Genomic DNA, 12,306 nt, shown 5'->3' on the forward strand with positions numbered 1-12,306 from the left:
AAGCTCTCCGAAGCCACTGCAACACCAGTTCAATCCCCGGCCAGGGAGCTGACCCCCATGGCAGAAGAACCTCCTGACCTGCCTGCTGCTCCCCTCAGCAGTGTACTTCATCAGTCGGCCTATTCTGCTGCCCACTCTGCCTCTGGTGAATCCTCTCACCCACCACACCTCTGGCCTGTACCCCAGTTCTGTATGCATAAATAAATAAATCTTTAAAAAACAACAACAACAATATCCTCTTAAGGGGGGCAGGAATAGTAACGCAGGCAGGAACAAACACACCTGACACTAAGACTCCCGAGAACGATTCTGGAACAGCAGGGGGTCAGGTGCCAGTGCCTGGACTTCTCAACCCATCCTGAGCAGCACCAGATGGGCCTGGCCAGTGACTTTGTCCCAGCTACAGGGATCTGCAGCACCCGTCAGTAACAAGCATGGCATAAAATAGGGTGTACGTGCCAATTCACCTGCCTAGAGATGATGTGACTTATTCTTTGTATTAACCACTCCTGGGCCAAGAGGTTACTTCTCTCCATTCCAGTGTGGCAATTCCAGCGTTCCAGGCATGTCTTCCTGCAACACTTCTCAACTAAGGGCGCTTCCCAGTGGGTGATGAGAACTCAGTGCAAGGTTTTTCCGCATGCCCCATCCTTGCAATAGCGTCTGTCATGAGGAGAAGCCTCCTGTCTCCCGTGCATCCACTCACCCACTTGGGAAGCATGCATTACAGCCCACCAGCTCCAGGTGAAAGGCACTTTGCAAAATGACAAACTATGGGATGAACCGATAAGATGTATTTGGCCTATACCATTGTTTTGTTTTGTTTTGTTTTAGTCTGAATTAACTTAATGTGTGTATGTTTGAAAACTGCCTCTACAAATCAGATTCCTGGATTCCTCTTGGATGACTAAAAATTCTAGGGACACTAAGCCAAGGTGGAGTCAAAATGGAGTCATGTTGGAGCAGCCCTGCACCCCCAGGCCCAGGCCCCCACCCCCAGGCCCAGGCCCAAGGAGGCCAGTGAGGCCTTCACCAAGGCTGGGTGCAGACCAGGCCATCAGGACAAGCGACGCAGCACAGGGCCAAACCAAAGGCAGCGGGTACTGTGACTGGAGGTCCTCCCCTGCCTGAGTGCTGGGGAGGGGGTAGGGCAGAGTGGGCATTTTAGGGGCTCCTAGGCAAAGAAGGGCATGGGGCACCCGGTCTCTTCGAGGGCGCCCCTGCAGCCTACAACCGCCCACTGCCATGGATACTGCTGACAGCAGCAGCAGGTGGCTGCACCTTGCCGGCCCTGTGGCCGCAGGACTTGGAGAGACGCTGCCCCAGGCCCAGGTGCAGACACTGCTCGCTGAACGCAGCTGCACCTCACTACCGTTAAGTAGCTGGACACTGTCCCTCTCCCCTGTAGCTCTCCCTCCACCCTGTTAAAATAAATCATTTTTCTGCTTTGCTGCACCAAGCTTTCTGTATTTATAGTGAGGCAGTGAAGGTGCAGACCCAGAACAAGTGAGACAGGATCTGGCTGGTAAGCTTTCATACCCTTTCCTGCCAATCCTTCCACGTGTGACACAGGCCTCTCCAGTCCCTATTACTTCCCTGGCCCACCTCACTCGGTAGCTCCCATGGGAGTTTGCCATCTCTTGTAGGTGAAGGGGACATTCAGCACTTACTACTTGCTGGGCTCTCTCTAAGGGTATTACACACAGAGACTAAGTCATTTCAGCCTCACAATAGCATGGAGATGGCCGCTATGGCCATACCCCTTCACTGGAGGAACATTCACTGAAGGCCTAAGCGTGCTGGGCACATTCTGGCAATGGAGCCACAGCCTGGGACAAAACAGAATTCCTGCCTTTATAGGTTTTCATTCTGATGAGGGCACTCACAACAAACAGTAAATCAGTGTGTCAGAAGGTGTATGTGTGAGGGAGAAAAATACAGCAGGACAAACAGTTGGGGCTGCCAGTGGTTGGAGGGGGTGGGTGTGCTATTGTAAATACAAAGATCAGGATAGGAATTGCTGAGAAGGTAATATTTAAGGAAAAACTTGAAAAGATGAAGGATTTGAAGAGAAAGTATTCAAGTTTGACGGGGATTATAAATGTGGCTGTAGTCACACAGCTAGTAAACTGGAAAGTTGGAACTTGAACCCTGAGCTGTCTCCACAATCAGCTTCCTAAGTACTGTGTTATAGGACTCACCGAGAAGTGCCATCCTAGGCCCTGAGAGCCTCAAAGTTTGGGTGTACAAAAATCAGCAAAGGGGTGCTCTTAGAAGGCTAAAGGGGGGTGTGGGAAAGAAAGAGAGCAGACAATGGAGAAGACTCCAGCCCAAGGCTCTGGCTCAGAAGTTTGAGTCCTGTTCTATCTCCTTGAAGGCCAAGAAGGATTAACTGCCTGCTGTCAGCTTTTTATTTTAATCCGGGGTGGGGGGGAGGAAGAGAGAGGGGATTCTGGGAGTTTACCCTTCCCCCCTTCCCCAAGCTCAAAGTACTGAGGTGAACGAGCTGCAAATCCTTCCAATCCACCTGCACCTCCACATTCTGCTCCCCCTCTCTGCAGCCAGGGGATACCTTACTCCCACCCACCCCGGTGACTGCCCTCGGGTCTGCACTCCCTCACTCATGGGGAACAGCAAAAGTGGGGCCCTGTCCAAGGAGATCCTGGAGGAGCTGCAGCTGAACACCACGTTCACACAGGAGGAGCTCTGTGCCTGGTACCAGGCCTTCCTGAAGGAGTGCCCCACCGGCCGCATCACCCAGCAGGAGTTCGCGAGCATCTATGCCAAGTTCTTCCCGGACGCCGACCCCAAGGCCTACGCCCAGCACGTGTTCCGCAGCTTCGACACCAACAGCGATGGCACCCTGGACTTCAAGGAGTACGTGGTGGCCCTGCACATGACCAGCACGGGCAAGACCGACCAGAAGCTGGAGTGGGCCTTCTCCCTCTATGACGTGGACGGCAACGGGGCCATCAGCAAAAATGAAGTCCTGGAGATCGTCATGGTGAGTCCTGCCTGCCTTTCCCACTGCGCACCAGGGAGGCACCCAGGATGCTCTGTGGCGGCCCCACGCCCGGAGCCGCGGCTGCCGCGTGGAGCTGGGTGGCAGGAGGCTAAGGGTCCAGCTAGAGAGCGGTCAGGAGGAGTATCTGCTAAACTCCACACCCACACCCCATGTCTCTCTCAAAATGGAACCTTGGTACTTAGTCTGATTTCAGAGGTTATTTTGAGGGCCTGAGAATGGTTCAAAAATTATTCCATATAAATTAATGGAAACAGTGTTCCCAGATCCAAAAAGAAGGAAAAAAAATAACCTATCAAATCATAACAAAAAGATGGTTTTACTTTGGGGTAGTGGGGGAAACCTGTGTTACTAGAGGCCAGAACATTCCCCACAGCTTAATTTTCCTCCTAAATAAGAATCTGGGTAGTTCCCATTATTTATATTTCCTGTTTCTTCCCTCCTTCCTTTCACCCCATCCTTTATTTCTTCCAGGGCCCCTCAACAGTGCATATTCATAGTCTATCGAAATTAATTTAATTTTTTAAAAAGATTTATTTATTGGGCCCTCCCTGGTGGTCAACAGGTTAAAGTGCAGAACCTTGAAGTTCGCCTCAGTCACTTCACCGTGAGTTCCATCCCCAGGCCAGGGAGGTGACCCACACAGGACAGCAGACCTCTCCTGACCCGCCCGCTGCTCCCCTCAGCAGTGTACTTTGTAGATCTGCTTGTTCTGCTCCCGGCTCTGTCTCTGGTGAATCCTCTCACTGCTCCTGCTCCTCTGGCCAGTACCCCAGTTCTGTATGCATGAATAAATAAATCTTTAAAAAGTAATTAAATAAAGATTTGTTTCTTTATGCATACAGAACTGGGGTACTGGCCAGAGATGGAGAGTCAGTGAGAGGTTTCACCAGAGGCAGAGCGGGGAGCACAACAGGCAGATCGACAAAGTACACTGCTGAGGGGAGCAGTGGGCGAGACAGAAGAGGTCTGCTGCACCATGTGGGTCACCTCCGGGTCGGGGGATCGAACTCATGCTGAAGTGGCTGTGGCAAGCATCCTAGTGCTGCTCCCCAACCTGTGGCGCCACCAAGGAGGGACCAAAATTAATTTTAAACAAGAAGTGGGGTTCAAATACATGTGCCAATCTGGGTTTGAATCTTGAAGTCTTCTTAAGGTGGGGCAGTTCCCTTCCCCACCCCCAAACCCCCCTTTACCCACCCCCCAACCTCAGCTTTTCCATATTGTATGTGCTGTAGGCATAACCACCCGGGACACCTAGGCTCCCTGCAGACCAGTCTCCAGCACTCAGTCTCCTCTATAAATGTTGGTTCAGTATCAGATTTTTTGCTCTGAAGATTTTAGGCATCTTCAAACTAGTTGTATTTATACACTATGTAAATAATTCATGAAATTTAGAAGCCAGCACAAGAAAATTAAAATCACTTTTAATGCCACCGTCCATCCTGAGAAAGCCATTGTCAACATAATGGTACTTGTTAGAAAAATAAAAACCCCTTCTAGTCTTTTACCTACATACGTTCTAATCATTTAAAACTATGACATATATATAATTTTTATCATTTGTTTAACCCTTTCTGGTGTGGGACAATCAAGACATTTCCACTTTTCCCCTGTTTTATCATTTTGAATCTTTTTACTCAATCTTTTTTTAATTCCCCATCCTATGTCTTTTTCATTTCTCTAATTCCATTCCTATTAAAAGGGTCAATATTTTTCATATTTCCTTCATTTTGGGTGCATTTGTAATCATGCTTTCATTTGTACAATTCTTCCACCCTTATTAGAAGGAAGTGTGAATAAAATACCAGCTTGTAGCCAGTGAACTGTACCTGGGTCTCCAGCAAGGACAGGGGTCGGTGGGAGCCTCACTGGTGTCTGGCAAGGTCTGCAGCACACGCTTCCCTGGATTGGCAGGTGGCCTGGAATGGGGACCTCAGAACCACCTAAAGGGTGTAGAGTCCAACAGAAAGAAGCCTGCTAGTAGATGCTTCCTGAAGAAAAGGAGGGGGGGGAGGGGAGAAAGGGAAGACCGGAAGGGAGCAATATAGGGAGGGAGGAGTAGCTGAGCAGCAAGGGTTGCAGGCGACCGCTGCATCGATGGCTGTGGCTGGCAGGGTGGTGCCAGGTCTCTGCTCTCCTCCAGATGGCACAGTCTCTGCCCTGGAGCCACAGTCATGGGTTTTAGTCCCATCTATGCCACCAGCAAGTTGCACGGCTTTGGGAAAGCTATAGACCCTCCCCAGACTGGGGTGACATTTGATGATTCTCTCTCAATTCCCTGACCCAGTTCCCTAACTGAGGCTTTGACAGTCTGTCCTGGGGGGAAGGGGAGGGCCAGGGGGAGGGGGTGCACAGAGGTCTTGGGGGGGTGCAGCAGCCATGGGGCAGGCAATCTGTGACTCTTAGTGTTTAGTGTTCAGGCACTTGTTCCTCTTGACTCAGAACAGAGGGGAGTCAGGAGCCAGCTACTGTGGAACTGCCAGCTCAGGCCGCTGCCCCAGGTGCTGGGTTGACTTACTCCCTCTTCTTATTAACTAGGGGAGGCTGAATGTGAACTAGAAGCTGCTGACCTTCCCTCCAGGCTAATTGCACAGACATCACTACTCTTGCCTGACCATGCCCCCAAATTGTCTGCAAGGTGCCCTCTGCCTCCCATCCAACACCTTGCCTGCACCCCAGCCTGCTGAGGGTAGAGGCTGGACAGTCTCAAGGGCCTTAACTTTGAGTGTCTGGCCTGGGCCTGGCCAGCCCTGGAGTTGCTGAGCTGGCGAATTCCAGTAGCCTGGGTTGGAAGGGCACATGGTGGCCACCTTGTCCTTCCCTGGTCACAGGGCAGAGGGCACTTCCTGCTTTGCCCACAGGGCACATCTGGCTCCTTACCAGAGCAGAGGGAAGGGAGAGGAGTCTTGGGGCAAAAATTAAACCTTTCTTGGATCCTCTCTACCCACCCACCCTCATATCAGCAGTAGATAAATGGGTTTCCTTTGCCCCAAGGAGACCTCTCAAAGGATTTTTTTCCATCACCTCCCCACTCTCTTCTCCACCCCACCCCTAGAATGGCCTCTGGGGCATTTCCAAGAATACAAAGCTGAGTGGAGAAAGGGAAGAAATCAAACTGTTGGGGTTAAACTCTCTGCTCTTTTGCTTCTGGCTAAGTGATTTAGCAAGTTAGTTGTCTCAGTTTCTTCATCTGTACATGGGACCAGTCATTTCCACCTGAAAGGTTGCTGTGAAGGTCAGCTGTAAACACACTTGGGAAGTCAGGAGTTAAGTGCACAAAAAGCAGGGAGTGTTGAGTGGCTAACAAATGTCAGCATTTAGTACAATCAGCCTGCCATGCTGGATCTCAAAATACAGATACCCAGGCCCCCTACAGGAATTTGGGTTCAGCAGGGCAGGCTACAGCCTGGGCATCTGCATAAAGCATGCCTGTCCCCCGGGCTCTTTGGGCACAGGGAGAAACCACGATGGTGGCCCAAGGTCTGCCAGTCCACTGCCACATCTGACCATTGCTTCCTCTTTATTTGGGTGCAGGCTATTTTCAAAATGATCAATCCAGAGGACGTGAAACACCTTCCTGATGATGAAAACACCCCAGAAAAGCGAGCAGAGAAGATCTGGGGGTACTTTGGAAAGAAAGATGATGGTGAATTCCTTTTTCCTTGATAGCTTTTGGTTTTATAGCTGCAGACTGTTCCCAGAGACTCCAACAAGACTTAGCCACAGAGTCACAGCACCCAAGAAGCTAGGACCCCATGGGCACCCTATTCCCTCTTATACTGTTGGGGGGTGTTGGGGAGGGGAGGAGTTGGTCTGTATAGTTAGCAGGGTCCAGATCTGCTGTCACTTGGGAACAGATGCAGGCATCCCCAGCACGTTTTGAAGAAAAACAACTTTTGCTATAACACAGTTAGTCTACACTGAAGAAGTAAAATATTAATGAAACATCTTGTTGGATAGTGTAGTCCAATGGGATGTTTAGAGGAATTGCAAACCCCTGTTAAAGGAAGTGCCCCTTCTAGACACTTCCATTCACCACTCACTTTTTGTTTTTTGTTTTTTTTTTTTAACTTTTTCAAGTTCTTTCTGCACAGTTGGTATAGGGCAGATCTGTCAGCCTGAATTAGCATCAAGTCTCAATGTACGTGTCTTTACTTTCAGAAGTGAGTTTGGGTGCTCTGAGAAGCACTGTCACCAGAATTATTTTGTAGAAGATTTATGGAAGGAAAGGCCTCTGGGGAGGGGAGGGAGATGGAAGGGCAAAGAATTTAGAGGCATCTGGGAAAGTCATTGACTGCAAAGCAGATGGGACCCTATGGGCAAGCATCAAGCAAGGAGAAAAAATAAAGTTGAGTAAGAAGTCCTAGATTGCAGGACTGTTCTAAGAAAGTTCTGGCCAAGTTGATGGTACATCCTTAAATCCCCTAATTCCAGGAGATGGCCTATCTGGGTGCCCTGCCAGGCCGTGGTGGGGGCATCCTGCAGGGAATGTGGTCTTGCATTGAAATTGGTGGTGACTTCCAGGACCAGTTGCTGGTGCATGATGCTCCCAGCCATGCGGAACATATGGTAGGAGAAGGCAGGAGACCACTCACATGTTCTCCAGGGCTGGGTGATGAAGTGAGAGAAACGGACAGAAGCCCTGCTATGTAATGGGCTGGCATATAATAGGGAGTCGATATCTGGTCTGGTGGCTGTCAGTTGAATTTTGCCAGGTGGGAAGATGGAGCCGTTGGTGCCATGTCATCTGATGTTTTAAAAGAGAAACGAGCAATTCAGACTTTCAAAACCTGTAGTGTTTCCACTGATAAGACACCGCATCCCCAAACATGTCTGAGGGGCTAGTGTCACCTCCTTGGTGGTCTCTGGACTGGTTGAGTGGACCCTGTCTCTACTCATCTGCAGTCCAGGAAGAAGTCACAGGAGGTCCAAAGGTCACTGGCACCAGTTGAGACTAGAGTGGGCAGGGAGCAGGTTGCTTGGTACAAAATGTAAGGAGGCAGCCCCTCCTGGTGCCAAGCCGATGTTCCCATGCCCCGGAGGGTGAGGGCATCCACAGACCGTCTTTCCCAAAGACCAGGTACTTTATCTCACTCCATCCTGTGCCACACTCTGCCCTCCACCCCCACAACAGCCTCAGCCCCAAAGGAGGGGCTCAGTGGGTAGAACTGAATGTGCTAGTTGAGGGCCTCTATGTCCCCAGTGGGGAGCTAGGTGAGGGCGTGCAGAGGTGCACAGGGTAGTTTCCCAGAGAAGATGCTCTGGGAGTCGTGAGGCTGTGTGATGGGAGCTGGGGTGGCCTCTTGGGCCAGTTCTCTTGGATACCACACTGGACCCCTCACCTCTCCCTCTTCTCCCTAGGTGGACACTGATCCCTGATTCTCAAGTGAGTTCTGCCTTGCTTGGTACCCTAGAAGTTCACCAGCAGGCATGAACCCTAAGGGAACACTCACATAACTTCATAGGCCTCCAACAACCTCTCAGGTTGTCTTGGAGCCCTTCATGAGTGGTGTCCTCTCGTTGCTGACTTAGGGGAATGCTCGAGTCCTGGGGAAAAGTGGAGTAGAGTAGGGGTAATCCTTGGGGCCCCTGGGTGGTCTCTGTTTTCATAGCATATGTCTGAATGCGCATACTGGCCAGATGTCAGCCCTGTTGAAGCCTGAAACAACCGGTCCTGACTGTGTTTTTCCCATGCACAGATAAGCTTACAGAGGACGAGTTCATTGAGGGAACACTGACCAATAAGGAGATTCTGCGACTGATTCAATTTGAACCTCAAAAAGTACAAGAAAGGATAAAGGAAAAGAAACCCTGATGTCAACTGCTCAGCCCTGCTCCTGCCCACGTGCACAGACCCACCCACAGCACAGCTCCCTGCCAGATGGAAGCATCTTCTTCCCTCTATCTGTACACCCCCAGTTCCCCCTGCCTGCTCCCTCCCACACACACCTCCATGATAATCCCAGGATTAGGCCCCAGGAGTCCTGAATGTCACCCCCATGTAAGCTCCTTTGTGGACTGCTGGGTAAGCAGCTTCCAATAAATGCAAGAGGAGCTGGGCACACAGCCCCCTGGTCATTCTTGAACTGGAAATGAACATTGTATCTGTTGACTCAACTTCTAAGACAAGCACATATGGTCAGGAAGTCAGGAACAGGGGTGAGAGGACGCTGGAGGTGAAGGAGGCAGGCAGGTCCCTCCCCACAGGACTGCAGAGGGGACTGCAGACCAAGAAGCCCTGTGAGCAGTAAGGTCACTATGCTCGCATCAGGTACATACAAGTTTTCATCACAGCCCCTGGGGAGATGTGTGGCTGCGCCATTGGGTATTGGGTAGCACTGTGGGGCCTACAGGAGGAGGGATTTATGTGTGTAGAGAACCCTCTGGGTAGAAATATACCAGGGGTCAGCCCTGAGTCCCAGATAGAGATCCTGTGTTTATTGTCACCTGGGCAGTCCTGCCCGAGAACAGCAGTGGGATAGAGAGAACAGGCCTGCTCTGGAGAGCTTTAGGGGGCAGACACACCTGCTGGCTGCGGGGGAGGGGAAGGAGCACAGATGGTGGCCAGGAGTGTGTCTTGCTGGTGGGTGGGTGGGTGGTGACGTCATCTACCAGAATGGCAACCATACGGAGTTGCTGGTTTCTGGGATAACGACAAGTCCAGTTTTGACCCAGTGAGAGGTGTATAGATGTCCCTAAGCTCTTGTATTTTAGACACAGGGAAAGGAGGCCCAAAGACAGGAAGCAGCTTTCCCAAGCTGCTTCCCAAGCAGAAGGAGCAGTGGCCAGGCTAGGGCTGCCCACTGGCACACACTGCCTGAGCAGAGCTCCAAGGTTGGGAACACCTCAGAACTCCATCAGAGTCTCGAGGTCATGGTCATTGTGGTATTGTCATTGCCTATTTATTCTCATCTTAAACTTAGAAGAAAACAGGGTCAGGAAGGCATATGGATGTCTGGATACTTGACCAACAAGTACAACCCCTTGCAGGGAAGCTTGTGTTGCTGTTGTTGGGGGTTAGCACCCTAAACAGCATTGGCACAGTCACCCCACCAGATAGGGCTGCTTTTTGTGGAAGACAAACTTGATAGTAACCAGAACTTTGGATTTCTGCCACTGAGCTATTCTATGTATGAGCCATGCATTCTGCTTGAGTCTCAGCAATATTTCAATGATAGAGGCATTATTAAACCATGGTTTAGATGGGGATCCTGATGTCAGAAAATAGGAGTAGAACTCTGTATTTAAATCAGAGCCCCTTTGATTACACCTGGCTGCTCTGATAGTTTTGATCTAGACACAATCAGACAAAGAATTTTAAGGTCATACAACTTTGGAGCTGGAAAATGGAGGGGCGGTACACATCCAGTTCAGCAGCTCTGGACAAAGAGATAGATTTTTAAACTCACCTACTCAAACATCTCTCTGTTGTCAGACACAGTGGGTCACCCAGGGCCCAACTCCATGGAAGGAGAGGGACAGATCCAGTCCAGGTGACAAGATACAACCAGAAGGCTCAGTGCCTCTTTTCTACAACCCACACACCCTCCTTGAGTGAATCCAGTTGGTTGGAGAATGAGGTTGGAGCATTTCACTTCTGTCTAAATTCAGGGCATCTATGTCACTTGAGTCTAAAAAGATAGTGACTGAACAATGACCTTATTGGTCTCTGGGTCACTGGGTCATCTATGGCCCATGAAGAACCAAAGAAGGATAACCTAATTAGCAGATCTGTTAACTTGGAGTAGCAGGTCCACTTGGGCTATGATCTTGTACAGTTCGAGGGCATTCTATAGAAAAGATGTCGAGAACCAGGAAGCAGTGGCAAGTCCAACTTAACTAAAAAGGAGATGGAGGCAATGAAGAGTTATGTCATCAAGACTCTTCCACATGCACGGGGCAGAAGACCCAGCAAGAATCAGATATAAATAGGAATTTATTGACTCATGAAACTGGAACTCCAGAAGTAGCACTAGTTTTAAGTCTAGATTAAAACAGAGGTTCCAATGGTGTCTCGGGGTTCTTTCTTCACCTCTTGGTTCTATATGGTGCTATGTTGACTCGGTTCTCAGGAAGTCTTTTCCCCAAGCGATCAGGGTGGCTTCCAGAAGATTCAAGCTTATTTCTTCCTGGTTCCAATTTCAGAAGAGTCCCAGCCAAAGTGCCAGAACTATCTCCCATGGGTTTCTGCCTGGCCGTATGCTCATCCGTAGCCCCGGAATTTGCCAGGAGGTTGCTGTGCTCTTATCGAGCAAGGTGATGTTGATGCCTATCCTTGGGGCTGAGGGTGGAATTGGGAACAACTTAAAAGTCATGGACTGAGACTGAGGGCTGCTTGGTTTCCAAGAGAAAAAATTGGGTGTTTTTAGTATAATTGTGGTAGATTGTAAAAATAGATGCACACTATAGAAACTAAAAAGTCACCTTGTTATGTCTCTGAATTTCTGCTTCTGCATGCAAGTGTAAACTCAAGAGTAGAAACGGGCCTCATCAAGAATACTAAAAGAGTTTTCACAAGAAGCCCAGTATTGTATGTAGTTAAACCTCGGGTGTTTCTTAGCATCCCTAAAAGGTATTTCCCACAATGTCACCAAGAGATCCTTTAGTGCCAGCTGCCATTGGTCACTCCATTGTCACCATAGCCAAGGCTATAATGCTCCTGACTTGTCCAGGCCATGTGCTGGGCTGCTGGTGAGTCTTGTGAATTCAAGTCCATTAGAGGACCCCACAGGAAGTGGCAGGTATCATGGAAACAGCTGTTATCACTGACCTTGGAAGTGGCATTTATAGATTTTTGTCAGTAGCTTATTTTAGCTTACCGGATCTCAGACACTGTCCACAGAATCAAATATACAGTGTAATATTATCTGCTATAAAAAAAATGAAATTCTGACATATGAACTATGGGGACTCATACTAATAAAGCCCAGACACAAAAGGACAAATACTGTTTGATCCCATGTGTATGATATTACCTAGATTGGTCAAATTCACAGCTACAGAGAATTAAGAGGTGGGTGCTAAGGACTAGAGAGAGGGGAGATGGGGTTATAATTTAATGGGTGCAGTTTCAGTTTGAGAAGAGGAAAAAGTTTGGGAGAAGGATGGTGGGGATTGTTGCCAGCGTGAATGTACTCAATGCCATTGAGCTGTACACTTCAAAAGGTTTCAAATGTGGTATATTTTAACATAATAAAAATTATTCAGGAATTCCTAAAAATGCTCATATTGAAACCAATCCAGATCCATTCCGTGAGAGTCCTGGTTCAGGCCCAGCTATT

At 49.4% G+C, this 12,306-nt stretch overlaps 1 protein-coding gene across 1 annotated transcript; it reads left to right on the forward strand.

The window, feature by feature from the left end:
- Nucleotides 1–2,623: 2,623 nt before the first annotated feature.
- On the forward strand, nt 2,624–8,840 carry RCVRN (recoverin). The gene is made up of 3 exons (XM_004684593.1): nt 2,624–3,004; nt 6,560–6,671; nt 8,725–8,840. Exons 1-3 carry the CDS (start codon nt 2,624–2,626, stop codon nt 8,838–8,840), a joined length of 609 nt encoding a protein of 202 aa, XP_004684650.1.
- Nucleotides 8,841–12,306: the final 3,466 nt, after the last annotated feature.

Source organism: Condylura cristata, unplaced genomic scaffold (assembly GCF_000260355.1).
Source record: "Condylura cristata isolate star-nosed mole 26May11 unplaced genomic scaffold, ConCri1.0 scaffold00017, whole genome shotgun sequence".
Taxonomy (NCBI): Eukaryota; Metazoa; Chordata; class Mammalia; order Eulipotyphla; family Talpidae; genus Condylura; species Condylura cristata.